Below are 25,505 nucleotides of genomic sequence, written 5' to 3'. Positions count from 1 at the left end.
AAAAAATATTTCCAACTACATGCTGTCCATGTAGTAGCAAAACTTTTAGTTTTAGTAGCAAAACTCTACTTTTAGTAGCAAAACTCCACTTTTAGTAGCAAAACTCTACTTTTAGTAGCAAAACTATTATATGAACAAAGATGAACGATAACACTGCATGAATGATACTATTTTGTATATTTTTATTGCACTGTGGCAATAAATAGAAGGATGTGGCTTTCCAAGACTAAGAAGAGAATATTTCCAAATTGTTTACTTTTTATAATGTTTTATGATAAGATGTAAGAATACTATCGGGATATTTTTATAATTTTACACAGTTCACTTCCCATTTTCCTTCCCAGAAAGTTAGTTTTAGTTTATTTTCCCATCACAAGCTTAAGGCTGATAATTTACCCATTTTTTATTTCTTAATTAACCAGGAAAACTTTCCTGCCAGCAACGCTGAACGGTTGCAAGACCTAAAATCAACTGTTGACCTGCTAACAAGTATCACCTTTTTTAGGATGAAGGTACCTTATTTTATTTGTCGCTATCCTGGTGTGACATAACACATTCATTCCCCATTAAAGTCTGTTTTTTACTCATCTCTTGATCGCTACCGTTCAACCCCAGCAATGATGCTGTGAAGACTTTTCCAGTGCTAAGTGAATCCTCCAGTCTAAGGTGTTTGAAAGGGATTATCCTAAACACCTAAAATATTCTGATACATTTGGCTCAAATGTAGTTTTAAATTAAATCCATCTTAAATAAACATGGCACTTACTAAAAAAAAAAAAAAAAATCCCTAAGAATGCTAAATGGAAATGAGTTGACTTCTTATTTTAGTTTTAACTCCGATGTCTTGCTGACTCTTTCATCCCAAGAGAGTAGCTGATTCTTTTAAGCTTGCCCCAGTGGTGGCAACTCTCATTTTCAGCCCTGGAAATGACTATATAGGAATAGATTTGATTGCTTAAATCATTAGTGTAACTAACTGCCATCTACCAAACTATGCAGACATTTCTTTTTAGATCTCTCTTCTGCTTTAACAGCAAATTCTCTACAATCATAATTTGGCTAGCAGGACAATTCATGTAAAGTGTTTCCTAAAACTACTTGTCAGGCTATGGGCTAAAAAAGTTTTGATCTTTTATGATGTTTATTCAGAAAATTCCTGTACAGAAAAAAATATATAATTTTCAGTTGCCCATGGTTGTTTTCACTAGAAGCACTAAAAATGGTACTGTGTAATATGAGAGACAGAAAACAAAGCCATACTCTATCAGCAATCATTTAGATTTTTTAATGTTCAGGTAAAATTCATTTGGCTTAAAATCAGAGTTAAATTGGGTGACTGGGATAAACAGAATTTCTATCCATTCTGATCTCCTGGCAGCAGCTGCCGAAACAGTGTGTAGAGAATGAGAGTAAGCCTCCAACCAGGCTCAGAGGGAGGTGTTCCTTTATTGACAGGCGATGCCAGTCGTCAGCACTGTGGCAAAACGGGAACAAAGGCTGGAGAGCTTCCTCAAGCTCAGACCACATGGTCCTCCCACCCCCCCCCCAATCTATCTACATACCTGCATCTGTGTCCATATACTCTTCCTTCTTTTCTAATTCCTATTGATTAGCTGTCTGTTCTCCTAGAAAAGGCCATCTCTTCCACCTGTGCAATTGATTTCATCCCCTCTTGAGTAATAAAACCTTGTTGCATCAGTCCTCCCCGCTCTCTTCAGTGATCTACTCCCCTTCCTTCTCCAGCTGCTATACCCTAATTCCTCTTTTCCTTTAATACCAAAACTCCTCAAAATCATCCTCTTCATGTTTTCTTCCCAATTTCTAATCTCCCAGTATCTTTTGAAAAAATTTCATCCTCCCATTTTCTTCTCTCATTACAGACAGTAAAATTCATTCCTTTGTTGTACTGATCAATGAGTTTTGGTGTAGAGTGTAACCACCACTCCAGTCAACATATAAAACAGGTCCATAGTCCTCCAGAATCCCCTCGGGCTGCTCCTTTATACTCAACCCCTCTCCCAGCCCTTGGTGACCACTGATCTGTTGTTGTCCCCCTATAGTTTTACCTTTTCCAGAACATCATGTAAATGAAATAATACACTATATAGCATGACACATGGGCTATTCATCTATCTTGTTGAGTGTATCAGCTGTTTGTTCCTTCTTTTTGATGAGTAGTAATCCTTGGTTATGTATACACTACAGGTATTTGAGTTGTTCCTGGTTTGCGTTATAAATAAAACCCTTAAAAATACTTATGTACATATTATTAGTATAAACGGAAGCTTTCACTTGTCTTGAAGCAAGGTTCCTGAGTCATTTGATAAATGTATGATTAACTTTACGAGAAATGACAAATTGTGGTTTGGTTTTTTTTTTTTTAAGTTTTTTTTATTTGACAGAGAGAGAGCGAGAGCAGGAACACAAGTAGGGGGAGTGGGAGAGGGAGAAGCGGGCTTCCTGCCAAGCAGGGAGCCCGAGGCAGGGCTCGATCCCAGGACCCTGGGATCATGACCCGAGCCAAAGGCAGATGCTTAACGACTGAGCCACCCAGGCCCCCCAAGCTAATAATTTCTAAATTTGTATCTCAAGCCCCAGACAGCTTCATGAGTCTAAACTCATATATCCAAATGTCTACTTGAAATCTATTTTTGTGCACAACAACCTGTTCATTCTTGTCTGAAACCGAGTTCCTGATTTCCTGTGTACAACTTTGCTCCTCCGTTGTACCAGTTGCTCAGGCTAAAACCATAGGGTCCCAACTGCTCTCTTTCTCTCAATCATCCAGTCTGTCAGCAGATCCTATTAGTTCTTCCTTCCCAAACTAACCAGAATATGGTTTCTTCTAAACAGCTCCTAGCTTAACACCATTATGCAAGCACTATATTGACTGAATTGAATTCTTGCACTGTTCTCATCACTGGTCTTTCTACTTTTTCCATAGACCATCTTAGGCAGCCTAAGGGAAACTTTTAAAAGATAGTTCAGGGGCGCCTGGGTGGCTCAGTTGGTTAAGCATCTGCCTTTGGCTCAGGTCATGATCCCAGGGTTCTGGGATCGAGTCCTGTAACGGTCTCCCTGCTCTGCAGGGAGCCTGCTTCTCCCTCTGCCTCTGCCTCTTTCTCTATCATGAATAAATAAATAAAATCTTTAAAAAAGAAAAAAAAAAAAAGATAGTTCAGTTAGGTCACTTTGCTCTTCTGCTGAAACAGTCCATTTCCTTCCCACTTTACTCAAAGCTAAGGTTTGTAAAAATAGTCTAGATATAAATGTTCCCCCTGGGCCCATTCTCTTCTTTAAGTTCACCTACTACTGTATCCTATTAATACAATTCCACTGAAACACTTTCTGTCCCCTCTTCTCTGTTTTATTTTTCTTTTCAGTGTGCATCATCATGTAATATATTTTACTGTTTAGCTCCATGAGGAAAGGGATTTTTATTTCTTTTGTTCATTGCAATATAACCATTGTCAGGCATATAGTAGGTGATAAATAATTGTTGAATTATTGAAAAGTATAGGTGGTTGAATAATGTGATTGGTTGCTCTAAGAGTTTCTAGTTGAATATTTACAGCTATGATCATTTTCACAACTATGATCCATTATCAAGAAGTTAAAGTAAATATTTACACATTTAAAACATTGCTAAGACCACATTTTTCCTGAACATAGAAAAATCAACTAAAAACATTTATTGAGGTTATTTAAGTTGTTTATACTGGATTGCAGTCTTCTATTTTTGAATTTAAGAAAATAATTTGTCTCTCAGGTTCTGGAGCTGCAAAGCCCCCCAAAGGCCAGCATGGTGGTGAAGGACTGTGTTAGAGCCTGCCTGGATTCTACATACAAGTATATTTTTGACAATTGCCATGAACTCTATTCTCAGCTAATAGACCTGGTAAGAAAAGATACATGTCTCCTTTTTGTTTCTAATGTCTGTTTCTATAAGTTTAGAATGACCCTAAATGGGAAAATATGTTCAATTAATTTCACATTAACTGTGGGTTTTGAGAATTCCCAATATCTTTTCTTCACATATGAATATCATATCACTTTCATTTACATGAAATAATTCACTCCTTAAAATAACTTTATGTAGTAAAGGTAGATACTGGGTTTTTGTTTTTGTTTTAAGTTTTTCAAATGAGAAGTCAGTTTCAGGACAATTAAGTGATTTGCTCAGGGTCACACAGTGGTCAAGTGGCAGATTTGGGACTAGAATTTAGGATTCCAACTCGACTCTTATGTTCTTCCCCTAACTCATAACTGCCCTTCTTACCATTTTACCTCATAAAAGTGATAGATGGGGAAATATTTATATAAAGGATGGTAAAATCATCATATATGCAAATTTATTATTAAAGAATATTTCAAAAATACAAAAGAAAATACAGAAAGCAAAGCAAACATACATATGATTGCCACCTAGATCACCAAATGTTAGCATTTAGTAATAATTTGCTCTGCTCTTTATTGTCTAAAGGTATTAAATGTTACACATAGAGCAGCATTTCCCTTTGTGCTTTCTCCAAATGGAATTTTCCTCCCTCCTCTTCCTTCAGAGACAAACACTCACAGTGGTCCATTTGAACATATTTTCACATATGCTCAATAAACACTTCAGTTTTATTTTCTGTGAATTGCCTATTAACCCTCTGCTGAATTTTCTATGGGCTTGTCTTTTACTTATGAATTTGTAAACAAATTCTGAAATAGATTCTGGTTACTAATCCTTTGTTGGTTATGGGATTTCATAAATACTACTTCCCTCTTTATATGTGATATGTCGTTTTGTTGCATTGAAGTTTTCTAATGCACACAATGATTTATGCATTGCTATCACTTCTGTAACACTGATGTTTGGGGATGCCTTTTTAATATGTCTTTATTGCCTATCCACTTTCCTGAAGAAAGCAGTCACTCCACTTGATATTGAAAACTTCACAATTGCCTCTGGAACTTCTTGGTTACTTGAGTGGGGCAGATTCTAGACAGTATACATTGGATGAAAGCAAGTAGGACTCTTTTAAGCTAGGTTTCAAGCTGGGATTCTTACAGTATTAAAACTTTCTGACTTCCTGGGCCTAGTAGGAGAAAAAAATTAAATGGAGTTTATCATTTTATAAGAAAACAATGTATAACTACATAATTGTTCATAACTTTAGCTTATTATTCCTGCTAGATGTGTTGTAGTTTATAAACTTAGTTCTCTTGGATTTCTAATGATTAAATTGTCTCTCAACTGTGCTTTTCCGTTGGGTGGCTTTCTAATGGCTTCCCTTTGTCTATTCTCTACTACCTTCCTCCCATAAGGCTCTTCAGTTCTTTTACATTTTCAACATCATTGTCTTTATTTTAACTAAAAGGTAAAATTGAAACTTGTTGTTATAGCAGGTATGTTATCCATATATAACTTCATAATCGATCTTATCAAACCTTACCAGCCTCAGTTTCTTACTCCTTGTAACTCCAAACCCACTGTCCCCTCACATGAGCCCTAAATTCTGTTATTTTCATGAATTGGCCATCCTCTTTTATATCCATGCATTCATTTGTCCTATATGTCTAAAATGTTCCCCCATTTTCTGCCTTCATCAAAATTCAACTTAAACATGATCTGCAGTTCTACTATTTCATACTCAGTGGATGAACCAAATCACCAATGTGGTGTACCTTATTTAGTGTCTTTCTACTGTACTACTACTATTAATAAATAGCATGAAGAGTTTTATTTTTATAAAAGATATAGAAATATGGGCAGGTCCCAAAAACAAACATGCCCCTAACAGAAAGTAAATGAGGTGTCACATCAAAATGAATCTAGCATAGCTTAATATTTGCTGACTTGGCTTTAAAAACAAAGACTTTTTTTTTTTTTTTTTAAGATTTTATTTACTTACTTGACAGACAGCGAAACAGGGAACACAAGCAGAGGGAGTGGGAGAGGGAGAAGCAGGCTCCCCGCTGAGCAGAGAGCCTGATGCGGGGCTCGATCCCAGGACCCTGGGATCATGACCTGAGCCGAAGGCAGTCGCTTAACGACTGAACCATGCAAGCGCCCAAAAACAAAGACATTTTTATAGTTTGCCAACCAGTTTTCTTTTTAGGTAGAGAGATCTATACAGATTTTATAAGAAATCTTGTGAGTGTGGGAAAATGAAGTATTTGGAGCTAAACTCTCCATCTAAGAAAAAGACTTCTCCATAAACATTGTTATCATTTGAAATTTTAAAGGAAGCACCTATTGGATCTGAATAATTTGGGAAACTAATACTCTCTAGAGCCCTTCTGAAACCATCTCAGAAAAGTTTTAATGATAAAGGTTCATCTCTCCTCAGTGGACTGCAGGGCTCTTCTCCTGGGAGTGTAAGACCTTTTTTCCTCACACCACATATCTAAATTATCCTCAAGTCCTGATGACTTTATCTTCAAAACTAAATACTTTATCTTCACAATATATCCAGAATCTGACCATCTCCATGCTTCCTTCCTGATCTGAGCCATCACCATTGCTCATTTGGATTACTACATAACTTCTTAATAGAGATCAGTGCTTGCACCCTACCATCCTACATCTATTCTCAGTAGAGCAGCAAGAATGATCCTTTTAAAAAGTAAGTCATGTTTCTCTGTTGCACAGAATGTTTGAAAGTCCCTTCTTTTCAGTCAAACTCAAGAGTCCTCACAATTGCCTATAAGATGCAGGATCTGGCCCATATTACACTTTCCACTCCACTTACTCTGTCGCTCTGTCTTTTGCACATATCATCATGGAAATGGAGAGTCAAATAAGAGTTTACCCACAAGAACAATGTTGGACCCCTTGATACTTATGTGAATGCCTGGATCATAGTAGGTGCTCAAGAAAGCATTTGTTGAATGAATTGAATAAATGAATAAACATAATTTTTCTCAAACAATAATAATTTATAGGTATATTTGGTCTATTATAAACAAGAGAGAAAGGAGTGCTCTATTCTGTGATAGACACTCAAGTGCTTGCCTAAAGCCTGTTGGAGTTGTACTGAGTCATACCACAGGGTCCTGGATGATGAGATATGGGAGAAATTGATCCAGTCCCAGTGTGAAAACATTCCAGTGCTTTTCTCCAGCCCTCTCTCCTCTGCTGCAGTAACCTGGAGTACACACATTCTAGATGGTATGGCTACCAGGTGGAGGAGGGCTATTCAGCTAGCTTCAGACTTTGGATATTTAAGAAATAATCCATTATTGCATTAACTCATTGAGATTTGGAGATTTACTTGTTACCATAGCACAACTTAGTTTATTTTGACTCATTGACCTTCAAATCAGTTTCCAACCTGCCACCCAAACTATTTAAAATATATCCATGTTTTTGTGACTCTCTTATTTTTAACTCTGTAATCCCATTCACTTATGGGATTAAATCCGAACAGTTTGCCATTATCCAAAGGCCCTCCTAGATCTGAGCTCTGTCTTTCCTTATTTCAACCTCATTTCCACCTTGCATTCTATGATTCAATGCACTAAACTCCATGATGCCTTCATCTGCATTGTCTTTACGTTTCTGGAGTGTTTTACCTCCCCTCACCTCCTTCATGGCTAATTCTAACTCATCTGGCTATTTCTTCAGAAAGCTTTTAGGGCCTCTCCTAGCCAAATTAGGTGTTCCTACTCTCATAATACCCTGACATGTTCTCACCAGTGCATTCATCATGCTGAAATTGAGTAGGCACAAAATAATATAATAGCTGTTTGGCCTGCCTTCTCCACTAGGTTGTGAGTTTCATCTTTGTAGCTCCAGTGTTCAACACTGTGCCTGACAAAGAGTAGGGTTGATAAAGTAATTAATTAATAAAAACAAATTTTATAAAAAACAGCACTATGTTAGTTAGCGATTTATAGCCTCTTTTAATGACTCCACTTCAAAGTCTATGGTCAAGAACATGGTCTCTGATGTCAAAACCCTTGAGTTCAAATCCTGGCTTTCCTGATTATTATTTTTGTAGCTTTGGATGCACTACTGAGCCTCTTCATTTCATAGTTTCTTCATCAAGATATATTTTTAATATTCATGCTACGTCTCTTTTATCTGAGTTCTCTTTAGGTGAAGTAATGCCTGAAACTAAAAAACCAGGAATTTCAGGGTTGTTAGACACAGTATAATTCTGATTATTTAAATGTGGAAGCATACTTTCTCTCTCCAAAGGTGTTTTTGAAGAACCATTTAAAAATAGTGCTTGGAATAAAAATGAAAAATAGATTTAAGAGAAAAGTCAAAGTAGCTGCAGTTAGAAGAACAAAACAGAAGTGTGCTCTCCAGAGGCTGGCTGCACACTCAAGGAATAACCTTCATCTTGGCTGAATCACCCAGTTCTATGTTTGTCCTTCAATTTAACATAACTAAGAACTCAAATGTGGCAGTGTGGACATAGGTGATTGATCTCTTGCATAAAGACACATGAGATAATCTATAAACTCACCCAATATTCTAATTATATTTCTTTAATTATGAGTTTAAGAATCCTCTCATAACTTCATTAGCTTTTTGAGTGACTGTTTTTATAAATTACCTGTTTATATCTTGTGCCTATTTTTAAAAAATAGAATTTTTGTCTTTTTCTGGTTAATATTCTTGAGTCTCTTAGTCCTTTGTCAGCTTCTGACATTGCAAAGATTTTTCACAATCTGTGCTCTTTATCTTTGTCACAGTGTACACACAAGAAATTCTCAATTTAATATATTCAAGTGGATATTTTTCTGTTTAAATTTGAGATTTGGAGTTTTAAAGAGTCTGTTCTACCCATCCCACAAATAGAGGGCCTTCTTTTGGGGACTTTAATAAGATCGATATATACTTAGCATAATGCCCTCTAGGAAGATCCATGTCAAGAATGACAAGACTTCCTTCATTTTTCATGACTATTCCACCAAATATATGTAACACATCTTCTTTATCCATTCTTTTATCAATGGACACTTGGATTGCTTTCATATCTTACCTATTGTAAATAAATCTACAATAAACATAGGAATACATGTATCTTTTAAAAGTAGTGTTTTTAATTTGTGTATAAATATGCGTTAGTGGAATTACTGATCATATAGAATATCTATTTTTAATTTTTTGAGGAACCTCCATAGTGTTTTTCACAGTGGTTGCACCAACTTCTATTCCTACAAAGGCAAACCAAGTACACAAGGGTTCCCTTTTCTCCACATCCTTGTCAACACTTGTTATTTCTTGTCTTTTTGATGCTAGCCATTGTCACTCGTGTGAGGTGGTATCTCATTGTGCTTTTGATTTGCATTTCCCTGATGATCAGTGATGTCATGTGTCTGTTAGCCACCTGTGTATCTTCTTTGGAAAAATGACTACTCAGGTCCTCTGCCCATTTTTTAATTGGATTTTCTGTTCTTTTGGTGTTAGGTTTATAAGTTCTTCATATATTTTGGATATTAATCCCTTATCAGATATATCATTTGCAAATATCTTCTCCCATTCAATAGGTCAACATTTTGTTTTATAGATCGTTTCCTTCATTGTGCAAAAGCTTTTTATTTTGGTGTAGTCTCAATAGTTTATTTTTTGCGTTTGTTTCCCTCAGGAGACATATCCATAAATATGTTGCTAAGGCTGATGTTCATGAGATTACTACCTATGTTTTCTCTGAGGAGTTTTATGGTTTCACATCTCACATTTAGGTCTTTAATCCATTTTGAGTTTATTTTTGTGAACAGTGTAAGAAAGCGGTCCAGTTTCATTTTTTTGCATGTAACTCTCCAGTTTTTTCATCACCATTTACTGAAGAGACTGTCTTCTTCCCATTGTGTATTCTTGCCTCCTTTTTCATAAATTAATTGTAAAGGTGTGTGTTTACTTTGGGGCTCTCTATCCAGTTCCATTGATCTATGTGTCTGTGTTTGTGCCAAGTCTATATTATGTTAATTACTATCACTTTATTGTATATCCTGAACTCTGGAATTGTGATGCTTCCAGCTTTATTCTTCATTCTCAAGGTGCTTTACTATTTCAGGTCTTTTGTGGTTCTACACAAATCTTAGTATTATTTGTTCTAGTTCTGTGAAAAATGCTGTTGGTATTTAGATAGGGATTGCATTGAATTTAAAGATTGCTTTGATTATGGAAATTTTAACAATATTCTCCCAATCCATGAACATGGACTATCTTTAAATTTGTGTCATCTTCAATTTCTTTCACTGTCTTATGCTTTATAGAGTACAGGTCTTTCACTTCCATGGTTAAATTTATCCCTAGTATTTTATTTTTGGGGGACAATTGTAAATGAGATTGTTTTCTTAATTTCTATTTTTGCTACTTGATTATTAGTGTATAGAAATGCAGCAGATTTCTGTATATTAATTTTGTATCCTGAAACTCTACTGAATTCATTTACCATTTCTAATAGTTTTTGGTGGAGTCTTTAGGGCTTTCTGTATATAGTATCACGTCATCTGAAAATAATGAAAATTCTATCTTCACTACCAATTTTGATGCCTTTCATTTCTTTCTCTTGTCTGATTGCTGCATCTAGGACTTCCAGTACTGTGTTGAATAAAAGTGGTAAGAGTGGACATGCTTGTCTTATTCCTGATTTTAGAGGAAAAGCTTTCATTTTTTCACTATTGAGTATGATACTGGCTGTGGGTTTTTCATATATGGCCTTTATTATCTTGATATATGTTACTCCTAAATCTACTTTGTTGAAAGTTTTTTCATGAATGAATATTATATCTTGTCAAATGCTTTTCCTGCATCTATTGAGATGATTATACCTTTTTTAAAATTATTTGTCTTGTTAATGTGATGTATCACATTGATTTGCAAATATTGAACCACCTTTGCATCCCCAGAATAAATCCCACTTGATTTTGGTAAATGATTTTTTAAATATATTGTTGGATTTCATTTGCTCATATGATATTGAGGATTTTTGCATCTATGTTCATCAGAGAAATTGGACTGTGGTTTTCTTTTTCTTTTTTTGTAGTGTCTTTGTTTGGTTTTAGTATCAGGGTAATGCTGGCCTCATATGAATTTGGACGTTTTCCTTCTATTTTTTGGAATAGTTTGAGAAGAGTAATTTCAGAAGAAATAATATTAACTCCTCTTTAGACGTTTGATATAAATCTGTGAAGCCATGTGATACTGAACTTTGGTTTTTGGGAGTTTTTTGATTACTTATTGAATTTCATTGCTGGTCTGTTTAAATTTTCTATTTCTTCCTGATTCGGTTTTGGGAAGTTATATGATTCTAGGAATTTACCTTTCATGTGTCTGTTGATCATCCATATATCTTCTTTGGAGAAACATCTGTTCATGTCTTCTGTCCTTTTTAATTGGATTATTTGGGGGTTTTTTGGTGTGGAGTTGTATTCTTTATATATTTTGGATAATAACCCTTTATCAGATATGTCATCTGCAAATATCTTCTCCCATTCAGTAGGTTGTCTTTTAGTTTTATTGATGGTTTCCTTTGCTGTGCAGAAGACTTTATTTTTGTTACAGTCCCAATAGTTTTTTTTTTTTTTTTTGCTTTTATTTCCTTTACCTCAGGAGACATATCTAGAAAAATGTTGCTACTGCTGATGTCAGAGAAATTACTGCCTGTGCTCTCTTCTAGGATTTTTATAATTTCAGGTCTCATATTTAGGTCTTTAATTCATTTGGAGTTTATTTTTGTGTGTGGTGTAAGAAAGTAGTCCACTTTCATTCTTTTGCATGTAGCTGTCCAGTTTCCTCAACACCATTTGTTGAAGAGACTGTCCTTTTCCCATTGGATATTCTTTCCTGCTTTGTCAAAGATTTATTGACCACATAATCATGGGTTTGTTTCTGGGCTTTTTATCATGTTCTGTTGATCTTTTTATCTATTTTTGTGTAGTACCATACTGTTCTGATTACTACAGCTTTGTAATATAACTTGAAATCTGGAATTATGATGCCTCCAGCTTTGTTTTTTCTATTTCAAGATTGTTTTAACTATTCAGGGTCTTTTGTGGTTCCATACAAATTTGAGGATTATTTATTCTAGTTCTGTGAAAAATGCTGTTGGTATTTTGATAAGGATTGCATTAAATCTGTAGTTTGCTCTAGGTAGTGTGGTCATTTTAACAATATTTGTTCTTCTAATACATGAACATAGAATATCTTTCCATTTATTTGTATCATCTTCAATTTCTTTCATCAATGTTTTAGAATGTTCAGAGTACAGTTCTTTCACTCTTGGTTAAGTATATTCCTTGGTATTTTATTATTTTTGGTGTAATTGTAAATGGGATTGCTTTCTTAATTTCTCTTTCTGTTGTTTCATCATTAGTGTATAGAAATGCAATGGACTTCTGTACATTGATTTTGTATTCTGTGACCTTAATGAATTCATTTATCAATTCTAGTACTTTTTGGTGGCATCTTTAGGGTTTTCTATATATAGTATCATGTCATCTGCTATTAGTGAAAGTTTCACTTCTTCCTTACCAGTTTGGATGCCTTTTATTCCTTTTTATATTCTGATTGCTGTGGCTAGGACTTCCAGTACTGTGTTGAATAAAAGTTGTAAGAGTGGACACCTTTCTTGTTCTTGATCTTAGGGGGAAAGCTTTCAGTTTTTTACCATTAAGTATGATGTTAGCTGTGGGTTTTTCACATATGGTCTTTATTGTGTTGAGGTATATCCCCTCTAAAGCTACTTTGTTAAGGGTTTTATCACAAATGGATGTTGCATTTTGTCACATGCTTTGTATCTATTGAAATGATCATATGGTTTTATCCTTTCTCTTATTGATGTGATGTATCAGATTGATTTACAAATATTGAACCACTTTTGCATCCCAGGAATAAATTCCATTTGATCGTGGTGAATGATTTTTTAATGTATTGTTGGATTCAGTTTGCTAATATTTTGTTGAAGAGTTTTGCATCTGTGTTCATCAGAGATATTAGTCTGTAGTTCTCTTTTTTTGCAGTTTCTTTATCTGGTTTTGGTATCAGGGTAATGTGGGCCTCATAGAATGAATTTGGAAGCTTTCCTTCCTCTTCTGTTTTTGGAATAATTTGAGAAGAGTTAGTATTAACTGTTCTTTAAATGTTTGGTAGAATTCTTCTGTGAAGCCATCTGGTCCTGAACTTTTATTTGTTGGGAATTTTTGATGACTGACTCAATATCATTGCTGGTAATTTGTTCAAATTTCTATTTCTCCCTTATTCAGTTTTGGTAGATTATACGTTTCTGGGAATTTGTCTTTTTCTTCTAGTTTGTTCAATTTGTTGGCATATAAATTTTCATAATCTCTTATAATCCTTTGTATTTCTATAACTTTGGTTGTTATTTCTCCTCTTTCATTTCTGATTTTGTTTATTTGAGCTCTCTTTTTTTTTAAGTATGGCTAAAGATTTACCAATTTTGTTGATCTTTTCTAAGAAGCTGCTCCTGGTTTCATTGATCTGTTCTATTGTTTTTTAGTGTCTATTTCATTTACTTCTGCTCTAATCTTTGTTATTTCCATCCTCCTCCTGGTTTGGATTTTGTTTGCCTTTCTTCTTCTAGCTCCTTTAGGTGTAAGGTGAGGTTGTTTAAGATTTTTCTTGCTTCTTGAGGCAGGCCTATATTGCTATGAAGTGCTCTCTTCGAACTATTTTTGCTTCATCCCAAAGATTTGGACTAATATGTTTCCATTTTCCTTTGTCCCCATGTATTTTTTAATTTCTTCTTTGGTTTCTTGGTTTACCCATTGGTTGTTTAGTAGCATGTTGTTTAGCCTCCATGGGTCGGTGTTTTTTCTAGCTTTTTCTTAAAATTTATTTCTCGTTTCATACTGTGGTAGTTAGAAAAGATTCTTGTTATGTTGTCAATCTTATTAACTTTGAGACTTTTTTGCAGCTATAGTGGGGAATGTTCCATGTGCACTTGAAAAGAATGTGTATTCTATTTTCTAATGGAATGTTTAGTATTCAAATTTGAGGATTATTTATTCTAGTTCTGTGAAAAATGCTGTTGGTATTTTGATAAGGATTGCATTAAATCTGTAGTTTGCTCTAGGTAGTGTGGTCATTTTAACAATATTTGTTCTTCTAATACATGAACATAGAATATCTTTCCATTTATTTGTATCATCTTCAATTTCTTTCTATCTTGTCTAATAGGTCACACAAAGTCACTGTTTCCTTGTTGATTTCCTGTCTGGATGATCTATCTATTGATATAAATTGGGTGTTAAAGTCCCCTACTATTATTGTATTACTTTCAATTTCTCCCTTTAAAATTGCCTTGTTTACGTGCTCTGTTGGGTGCATAGATATTTACAATTGTTATATCCTCTTGTTGGATTGTTCCCTTTATCATTATGTTATGCCCTCCTTTGTCTCTTGCTATATAGTCTTTGTTTTAAAGTCTATTTTGTCTGATACAAGTTTATAACCCCAGGCTTTTTCTTTCTTTTTTATTTTTTCCCCCATTTCCATGTTCAGGGTATATCTTTTTTTAAAATCCCTTCACTTTCAGTCCGTATATGCCTTGGGTCTGAGGTCAGTGTGTTGTAGGCAGAATATAAATAGGTCTTTTTTTTTTTTTTAAATCCTTTCAGTCATCCTTTGTTTTTTGATTGAAGCGTTTAGTCCATTTATACTTAAAGCAATTATTGACAGATACGTACTTTGTCATCTGTTTTCTGATTGTTTTTGTTGTTCTTCCCTATTCCTTTCTTCTCTTGCTGTCTTCCCTTATGATTTGATGCCTTTTTTTTAGTAATATGCTTGGATTACTCTCTCTTTTTTTTCTTTGTATCTATTATAGGTTTTTCATTTGTGGTTACCATTAGGTTCATATATAGCATCTTATGTGTATAGCAGTCTCTATTAAGTTGATGGTTGCTTAAATTCTAACACATTCTGAAAGTACTATATTTTTACTCCCCCTCTATGTTTTATGTATATGATGTCATACTTTACATATTTTGTTTATTCCTTGACTAATTTTTGTTGATATAATTGATTTTACTAGTTTTGTGTTTTAACCTCCATACTGGCTTTATTATATTTTATTTTTAAGATTTATTCATTTATTTGAGAGAGAGAGAGTGCCCAAATGGGGAGAGGGGCCAAGGAGAAGGGAGAAAGATTCTCAAGCAGACTCTCTGCTGAATGTGGAGCTGATGCCAGGCTCGATCTCACAAACCTGAGATCATGACCTGAGCCAAAATCAAGAGTTGGATGATTAACTCACTGAGCCACTCAGGTGCCCCTGTACTAGCTTTATAAGTGATTAATCTACTACTTTTATTATAGGTTTGATTTTACCTGTGTAATTTCTTTTTCATAATTTTATTTCTAGTTATGGCCCTTTTTTCCCCTCTTAAGTAATTCCCTTTAACATTTCTTGTAAAGCTAGTTTAGCAGTAAAGAACTCCTTTAACTTTTATTTTTCTGGGAAACTCTTCATCTCTTCTGTTCTGGGTAATAACATTGCTGGGTATTCTAGATTGTATATTTTTTCCTTTCAGCATTTTGAAAATATCATGCCATTCTCCTTGGGCTTGTAGAATTTATTCTGAAAAAATGAGCTGATCATCTTATGGGCTTTCCCTTGTGTGTTACTGTTTTTTACTTGCTGCTTTTAAAATTCTCTCTTTATCATTACATTTTGCTACTTTAATTCTTATATGTCTTGGCAAGGATCTCCTAGAATCTCTCTCTGCTTTCTGGACCTAGATGTCTGTTTCCTTTTGCTGATTAGGGAAGTTTTCAGCTATTATTTCTTCAAATAAGTTTTCTGCCCCCTTCTCTCTCTCTCTTCTCCTTCTAGGATCCCTATAATGCAATATTATTGCACTTGATGATGTCACTGAGTCCCCTTAACCTATTCTCATTTATTATTATTTTTATTATTCACTGTTCAGCTTGGTTGCTTTCCATTGCTCTGTCTTCCAGATCACTGATTCTTTCTTCTGTATCTTCTAATCTGTTGATTCCCTCTAAAGTATGTTTTATTTTAGCTGTTGAATTCTTCAGCTCTGATTAGTTCTTTTTTTTATTTTCAATCTCCTCTTTGAATTTCTCCAAGAATTCATTCATTGTTTTCTCAAGTCCAGTGAGTATCTTTATGACAATTACTTTCAATTCTTTTCAGGCGTATTGCTTATTTCTGTTTCGTTTAGCTCTTTACTGTGATTTTGTCTTGTTTCATTCAGGACATATTTCTCTGTCTCTTCTTTTGTCTAACACTCTGTGTTTCTATGTATTAGGTTATGACAGCTACATCTCCTGGTCTTAAAAGTAGTGGCCTTGTGTAGAAAAGGTTCTGTGGTGCCCTATAGCACAATCCCCTGATTTTAAAAGCTCCTTTAGTTAACTTCCCACTGGTTTTCAATGGTAGAAGTAATGTGGACTCATCTTCTCAGTGTGGGTTCCCAGTACCAGGGGTGCCTATTTGTGGTCTGATCCCCTTACTTCTCCTTGCTTATGGTGTTTCTCCCATTTGTGATTAGTCATGCTGAGGTTTGGTTCCCAACTGAATCTCTGCCCCTCTTCTTTCAGTGTGGTTTTCTGTTAGTAGCTGTAGAACATCTGTTCTGCCTGTCTTCAGGTCATTTTCAGAGTTAGTGGCATAAATGTAGCTGTTACCTTGTGTGTTTGGGTCAAAGTGAGCTTAGGATGCTCCTACTTTGCCATCTTCCCTGAGTCACTCCTGTTTTCTAAATATATATATTTTTTCTTTTTTGAGAAGTATCTAGATAAAATGTGAAAGAGCTATATAGTATGTAAGAAATCTGCTTAAATGAGCGAAATAAGTCAAACAGAGAAAGACATGTATCATATGACCTCACTGATATGAGGAATTCTTAATCTCAGGAAACAAACTGAGGGTTGCTGGAGTGGGGGGTGGGGTGGGAGGGATGGGGTGACTGGGTGATGGACACTGGGGAGAGTATGTGCTCTGGTAAGTGCTGTGAATTGTGCAAGACAGTTAAATCTCAGATCTGTACCTTTGAAACAAATAATGCAATATATGTTAAGAAAGAAAAAAAGAAGAAGAAGAATGTAGCAAGAGGGGAAGAATGAAGGGGGGGTAATCAGAGGGGGAGAAGAACCATGAGAGATGATGGACTCTGAAAAACAAACTGAGGGTTCTAGAGGGGAGGGGGTTGGGAGGATGGGTTAGCCTGGTGATGGGTATTGAGGAGGGCACGTTCTGCATGGAGCACTGGGTGTTATGCACAAACAATGAATCATGGAACACTATATCTAAAACTGATGTAATGTATGGGGATTAACATAACAATAAAAAAAATTAAAAAAAAAAAATCTGCTTAAAGGCTATACTTGCCTAATAGTCTGTATTATATTTCATGGCTTAGGCTCCTCTTTCCAGCTTCTCAGAATTTACAGAAGTCTTAATATTCATATTTTATAGAAAATTAAGTAGATGTTAGTGATATCACTGAATCATTAGTAAAATAATAAAAATAATTGAGATCATAGAGGAGACAATATAGTGGAACAAATTGTAAACCCATTAGAGTAGAAATTTTGTCTCCTTGCTCACCAATGAATTCTTCATATGTGGTATAGCATTCAAACACAATAGGCATTCCAAAATTACTGGGTAATTATCTCAGCAAAAGAGGTAAAGTAAATCTAACCTCAGTTGTGCTTCAGTTACCCACCTTTATGTAACTATCTTAACTAGATCATGAGTTTCTTAGATTTTGCCTAAACCAATGATCAGTTATCTGGCCTCATTTTACTCAACCTCTCAGTAGCATTTGTAACTGTTGACCATTTCCTCTTTCCTAAAACAACTTTATTTTCTAAGTGTTTGCCATCTTTATTTGGTGTTCTCCAACCCTGCTGGCTGCTCCCTTTTGGGCTTTTTTTGTCAACCCCTCTCCTCTACCAGACCTTTAAATGTTGGAGTTCCCAGGGCTCTGTTCTTGGTTGTTTTCCTAGCTACACTTAGTGATTCAGTGCAGCACTTCAAACAGAAGGCAGTCTCATAAAAATCCTGGGAGGACATCAACCTATTGGAAAACAGGGATGGTATCTGGGCCAGGGTGAGGGAGCTACATCTTTTTTTTCATTTCTGGAAACAGCCCTCATAAGTTCTAAAGAATTAGTCCTGCCTGCTTCATGTCAACAAAGAAATATGTTCCATTTTGGCAAGCAGTGGACATGTCTTAAGAAAATATTAAGTTTTAAAGTCAGATGCACCTGAATTCAAATAGATCCCACCCCCCCAAACACTGACCCACCAGTACCACCAATCAACTAGAAAGATGTTGAGTTGAGTCTTGGGCAAATTATTACTTTCTCTAAACCTCAATTTCTTCATTTGATAAAATGGGGTAACAAGAATTACCTCATAGGATTGCTGTGCAAATTGAATTCATATTTGTGAATCAACTTCTAGATATTCAGAAGATCCTCCTTTTCTTTAACATTTGGCTTGTCTAGTGCTAAATTCACTGATGGGACAGAGTTTGTGCTATAGGACCATGCACTAAAACACATTATTTTGGTTCTTACAGTAATACTGACTGTTAGCCCAATAAGGTAGGAAGAGATTATAATACACAAAATACACAGTTTTTTGGACCCACTAGGCTTAATCTGAAATGTATATACTGTTTCGCTCTCTCTGCTCACAAAGCATCTTCCAGGTATTTGCAAACACTGGAATATGCTCTGCAATTAAACTTGGCATTGAAGCCCCGTCAAAATTGCTATTGCTGGAAATGTACTTCACTGTCTTTTCCTTCTTTTTGTGGCATAGCTGCTGATGTAGGTTTCTCTCAGAGCTGGTTATAGGATCAAAGTTATACAAGTCAAAGAAGTATTCTCAACCCAAGGAAAATCCCAACTCTGCTGTTATTCAGGGAAAATAACTAAAAGTTCAATAACCAAAAATTCTGTGTAAGTTGTAACCTAGAATAAAAAATATATGGGAATTGTTACTCAGGTATCAAAGGGAGGCAACAATTGAAATTATTTTAGGGGCACCTCGGTGGCTCAGTCGGTTAAGCATCTGAGTCTTGGTTTTGGCTCAGATCATGATCTCAGGGTCTTGGGATTCAGCCCCAGGGGGGGCTCCACGCTCAGCAGGGAGTCTGATTGAGATTCTCTCTCTCCATCTTCCTCTGCCTCTCCACCCACCTCACTATCTCTCTCTAAAAATAAATAAATCTTTACAATATTATTTTCACCATCATGCAACCAAGGAATCATGTTTGATTATCTCTGAATTGATGTTGCTTTCTGATTTCATTTTACTTTTCATCCAAATCGTATTTATTTTTATTTGGCAATAATACATTCATTGGCTACATAATTGAAAAGGTATTTTTAAAAAAGTATATAGAAAAATTCTCTTGCTCACCCTGTCCCCAAGTACTCAGTTCTCCACTTCACCTCCCTAGAAGTAAACAATATTATCACTTTGTTATGTATCCTTTCAAGGATACTATATTCACATACAAGCATATATGCTTTCCAGATAAACATATAGTTATCAATGTATATATATACAGGTACACACACACACACACACACACACACATATATACATCATCCACTTTTTTACACACATACTAGCGTGCTATACTATTCTGTACTTTGTTTCACTGAACAGTATTATCTTTGAGATGGCTTTATATCAATGCATAAAATACATTTTTTATGTTTGCACAGAATTCCACTGAATGGATATTTCATAATTTATTTAATCTGCCCCAGTGATGGAAATTTAGGGCTTTTTTCTAATGTTATATTATTACAAACAATGCTGGAAAAGAAGCTTACACATACCATTTTGTAATTTGTGAAAGTATATCTGTTGGCTAAAAGTTCAAGAGGTGTAATTGACAGAACAAGAGACATACAGATTTGTAATTTTAATAGATACTGGAAGATTATCCTCCAAAGAGGTTTTATTAATTTTCACTTTCCCTAGCAATATATAAAAGTACCTTTTCCCACACATCTCAGTAATGAACAGAATCCTGTTCTACTAAAGTTGTTTTTTTCCTTCCTTTCTTGATTTGATAAATATAAAAAATTATTGCTAAAGAGTTTCCATTTAAATTTCTCTTATTAGTGATGAGTTTAAACACTTTTCGTATGTTAAAAAACCAATTCACTCCCTGATCAAAGTTTTGTTCTTTTGTTGGTTTGTGGAATTTTGATTTGTAGGATATCTATTCTATCTTAAGGAAATTGGATCTTTGTCCTCATAAGGGTTGCAAACGTAATTTTTGTCCTAGCATCTTTTTTGATTTTGTTTATAGCAGTTTTTTTCTGTATGTGCTTTTTTAAAATTACATTGTCAACTGTTTCAGTTTGTATCATATTTATGTCATACTGAGAAATACCTTCTCTACTTTGAGGTTACTTTAAAAATCCGAGCCGGTGTTTTTATCTAGAATTTTTATAGTTTCTTCATAAACTTGTGCCTCACTGGAATTTGTTTTGATGTTAGGTTTCATGGAAGCATTGTTTTAAAGTAATATTTTACAGCAACTTGGAAATAAAAGCTAAGTATAAATTATAACACAGAATCAAATCAACCTATTAATAATGTTTTGCTTTGTATTCCATTTCTTTCTAAAATACAGCCTGGAGTACTGTAAAAAAAAAAAAAAAAAAAACTTCTTATAGTGTCTAACAGGTCTTTCTGTAAATTGTTTTTGTGAAATAGTGAATATGAAAAGAGTTGTTAAACTCAGCTTTAGAAATAAAATTATTTGCAATTTCATGTTAACCTCAGTATGATATTCTAAAAAGAAAAAAAAAACAACCCACCCAAAACCCTAATGTTAACTAATTTTTAATTATTACATAGTTCTTCATAGGTTTTTTACACTAAATAGTTTAAAAGACAAAACAAATTAAAAGAGGTTTCATCAAGTTCATATGGCTTTAAAAAATTTGAAACCTCCAAAGTTATGTTAAAAGATAAATTAGCAGGGGCGCCTGGGTGGCTCAGTCGTTAAGCGTCTGCCTTCGGCTCAGGTCATGATCCCTGCGTCCTGGGATCGAGCCTCGCATCGGGCTCCCTGCTCGGAGGGAAGCCTGCTTCTCCCTCTCCCACTCCCCTGCTTGTGTTCCTTCTCTCGCTGTGTCTCTCTCTGTCAAATAAATACATAAAATCTTTAAAAAAAAAAAAAAAAGATAAATTAGCAGATGTAACTTTTTAAAAAATATTTATTTATTTAGAGAGAACAGGAGAGAGCATGAGCCAGGGGAGAGGTGGGGAGAGGGTGAGAGAGAGGGGTAGGGGTAGGGGCAGAAACAGACTCCCTGCTGAGCAGGGAGTCCCAGGGGGCTCAATCCCAGGACCCTGGGATCATGACCTGAGCCAAGGGCAGATGCTTAATGGACTGAGCCACCCTGCAGATGTAAACTTTCTGGGAGAAAATGACTTAGGGAGTAACAGAAATCTGGGTGGGAGTTGGATAGGGGGAGGAATACAAACAAACACAAACACATACTTTAATCCTTTCAGTAAACTATTCTGTGATTTTTCCATATAAACTACCCTTATTCTTAGAATAGCCCTTGCTTAAAAAACACATTTTGTCTTTTAAAAATTTTAGTCTTTTCTCAGCTATTATCAAAAGCCATGTAGGCTTGACTATGCTAATTATGGTTTTGCTCAAAGGTATCTCTTTTAGTTAAAAAAATCAAAGGGATTCTGTATTTAATTAACATGCATTCTAGTTTATTCTCATAATCAATTTAGATATTGAAAATTTGACCATGTGAAACCGTAGTGGTAAATGTTGAAATCCTAGGAACTCTGGTGAATGTTGAGCTAGGGAAGCCCCAAAGATAAATTTTTTCTTACTTTACCATTATCTCTATGTGTAAGGTGATTTGAGCCCTCTCTAAATTTTTCAATCCATGCAATAAAAACTTGTGTATAAGGCATTAGAATAGGCACTACTTATGCTAAGATAAATAACTCAAAGCCTTGCTTTCAAAGCTTTTCTTTCTTTCTCTTTCTTTCTTTCTTTTTCTTTCTTTCTTTCTTTCTTTCTTTCTTTCTTTCTTTCTTTCTTTCTTTCTTTCTTTCTTTCTCTTTCTTTCTTGATTTGATTGAGAGAGGGGAGAGCGTGCGGGGGGGTGGAGGGGAAGAGGGAGAGAGAATTTTAAGATATGAAACTCAATCTCACAACCCTGAGATTATGACCTGAGCTGAAATCAAAAGTCAGACACTTAACGTACAGAGCCACCCAGGCGCCTCTCAAAATTTATTTTCTACTGCACAGTTAACGAAGTATAGTCATAGACCTGTAGTATCAACATTACCTGGGAATTTAGAAATGCGCATCCCCAGAGCCCTCCCCCACCCCCACACACGAAGGAGCTACTGAATCAGAAGCTCTGAAGGTGGGGTCTAGCAATCTGTATTTTAATCTGCAGGTGATTCTGTTGCATACTCAGGTTTGAGAATCACTAATCTACCTCAGAACTCAAAGTGTAATTGCGATACAGTGTGGAAAGTACTCTGAGAAAGAAAAGATGGGGTGTTTTGTGAACACAAAGGAAGCTCAAATAGTGCCCTGCAGGGGGTAAGAGGGGAGTCAAGGGAGGCTTTTAGGAAGCAGTGACTTTGAAGAAGACATATAAAGAGTAAGAAAGAATATAAAGAATAAGTAAGAGTCAAGCAGGGTGTATTAGAGAAAGAAGGACAAGGACGAGGTCTGGTGAGGGACAAAAGCAAGAGAGATCATTGCCAAATGAAGGAGGGCCCCACATATGCAAAACCTCAGAGGCTTATGAGGGGGTTTGATCCCTCCCAGAACCGAAGGCTGGAACAACTCTGAGGAGCCGCAGTGCCGAGCTGGTCATGAGGCTTAATCACAAATCTTTTAATACTAATAATTGTGAAAGCAGTACTGGTGAAATCAGCTAAGACTGAAGAGGAAAGCAGATGCTTTCTAAGCTAAGTTAAGGAGTTTGGATTTATTCTGAAGGAAATGTAGTGCTTCTACGAATATTAAGTAGAAACGTGGCATGTCAGATTTGTGTTTTATAAAGATGGGTCTGGCTACAGAATAGAGAATTGATTGGAGGGGTGAACCTAGAAGCAAGGAGAGCAGCTAATAGGCTATTTGGGTAATCGAGCTAAGTTCCTAATAGAACTGGACTTGTTCTTGAGAAAATAATTTATTTTCAAAAATACACCCTATGTCTTCAGTGTATGTTGATTAAGAATAATGCGTATGGAAAGATTAAAGTCTTAGCTTTTAAATAAGAGTTTCCAATTTGGGGATTCCAGATAATTATAAAAAGTAAGGGGAAATCAAGCTCATTTTCAGTGTATTAAAAGTCCAGCAGGAATCATACATTTGTGTAAAGGCAAATGAAAAATGTATGTTTCTTCCATTTTGGCTGTAGTTACATCAACTCAGTATAGGTACTCTGGTCCCTAAGGGCTGATTAGAAACTCCAGCTTGATCTTTACATATCACTGGAGAACAAAAACATGAGAAAAAAAGCTTTTTGCTTAACTGATGCTGTGTGAAAGAAGTGATAGGATCCATGGGAGAAAACTAAATACATGTATCTTGATATTTAAAGATTATAAACCGTGACGTTATCCATTTGATACAGCTGGACCAAGTGAATTAGGTGGCTCCTCGAGTGTTAAGACAGAAAACTGACCTGAAATAAAAAGAAAATAAAAATTAAATTGCATGAAAATGGTTCAGTTTTTGAGATAAATCATCTTTTACTTGTAAGTAATTACACTCAGAGACGCTGTGAGAGGGAAAGGCATCAGCTTCCATGAAAGCCCTGTGCTCCTGGTATTTGATCAGGGTCCAAGTTCAGTGTTCATGTCACTCAAGCACGGGGAGCCTGCTGTAGTTTAATGCCATTTTGTTCGCCCTCAGTTTCAGTTCCTCTCATCTCCTGAGTGGCAGGTGCTTTTGTAATCTGATGGAGCTGATGACAGTTTGGTCTTTTCGTGAGGGACAATATAAATTGAATTTAGTAACTTCTTTTATGGGTACAAATTGATATGAATCTAAATAAAAAGTCTAAAACTTTTATGGAAACTAGAGGTCCCAGATCCAAGGTTCACCTCAAGGCATTAGAAATGTAATATGGTACTGATTGTACTTCGTGAGTTCCTCATTAAATGACTTAATGGACCTTATGTCTTGTAATTTGTGTCCAGAAAGTGCTGGTAGCACACTTATCTAGTGATTGATTCTCACTGATCAGTAGTTGTGTGCACTAAGAAACCATAAATGAGTCTAAGAGTAGCGTATTTAGACCGCTTTGGGCTGGATGTAAGGACTATCCGACGGGGTCATAACCACTCTGCAGAGGACGACATTTCCACACGCTCTTGCTGACAGTAGTTCTGATTGAATTGCCACGAATCTAGCCACTGAGATGGTGCAGCCCCTTCATTCATTTTTTTGTTGCCCAGCAGAGGAGATCCCATCCAGAGAGTTAAATGATAGGCTGTCGGAGCTGCAGAACCAGCTTGCAGCCCTAGGCTGTTTTCATGACCCTCCCCGTCCTTCCCTGTCCCTGCTCTGCTCCTGACTTCACTGAATGCAATGACCTCACTGAGCTCCTTCCCTCTGCACTCTTCTTTCCCTTTTGGGTGGTTCACCTCCAGAGGTTAAGTTCACTGTGCCCACCAGAAGTCTCTGCCTCAGCTTCACAATACCTTGGGGGGAAGGGCACTTCTCTGGGCACTGCTCATGGGCCCTGCACTGAAGTAGTTCTTCATTTTTAACTCCCCAAATTTGTTTCTTATATTTATAAGATACCTTTTGCATTACGTAGGAATTTGGGATAACGTAGTAGTCCAGATTGATTTACAATTCTACATGTGTCAGCTATGAGTGCTGGGAGACTCAGGCTTTAGGATTGAAGAATGTCTTTGTGCTCAGGACTCATGTGACAAATTTCTTAAGCTCCCATCTGTCCTGTAGCTCACACTTGACTCCCAGAAGCTGCCCCATCGTTGTAAACACTGTGAAATATTCTTTAGAACTTCTTCAGTTACACCATGTTTTCTGAAGGCTTAGGACTTGGACTACTCACCTTATTCAGGTGTAAAAATATCATAGATTTTTTTTTTTAAATTTTTTATTGTTATGTTAATCCCCATACATTACATCATTAGTTTTAGATATAGTGTTCCATGATTCATTGTTTGTGCATAACACCCAGTGCTCCATGCAGAACGTGCCCTCCTCAATACCCATCACCAGGCTAACCCATCCTCCCACCCCCCTCCCCTCTAGAACCCTCAGTTTGTTTTTCAGAGTCCATCATCTCTCATGGTTCTTCTCCCCCTCCGATTTCCCCCCCTTCATTCTTCCCCTCCTGCTACATTCTTCTTTTTTTCTTTCTTAACATATATTGCATTATTTGTTTCAGAGGTACAGATCTGAGATTCAACAGTCTTGCACAATTCACAGCGCTTACCAGAACACATACCCTCCCCAGTGTCCATCACCCAGTCACCCCATCCCTCCCACCC

General features: G+C 35.9%; 1 protein-coding gene across 1 annotated transcript in view; it reads left to right on the top strand.

Annotated features, from left to right (window-relative positions):
* Window positions 1-25,505, top strand: part of UNC13C (unc-13 homolog C) — a 559,379-nt gene that overhangs the window by 287,350 nt on the left and 246,524 nt on the right. The window contains exons 15-16 of the mRNA XM_078079321.1: window positions 423-512; window positions 3,770-3,898. Coding sequence (XP_077935447.1) covers window positions 423-512; window positions 3,770-3,898 — 219 coding nt within the window. The remainder of the gene's footprint in view (window positions 1-422; window positions 513-3,769; window positions 3,899-25,505) is intronic.

Source organism: Halichoerus grypus, chromosome 8 (assembly GCF_964656455.1).
Source record: "Halichoerus grypus chromosome 8, mHalGry1.hap1.1, whole genome shotgun sequence".
Taxonomy (NCBI): Eukaryota; Metazoa; Chordata; class Mammalia; order Carnivora; family Phocidae; genus Halichoerus; species Halichoerus grypus.
This window is presented reverse-complemented; position numbering and strand designations above follow the sequence as displayed.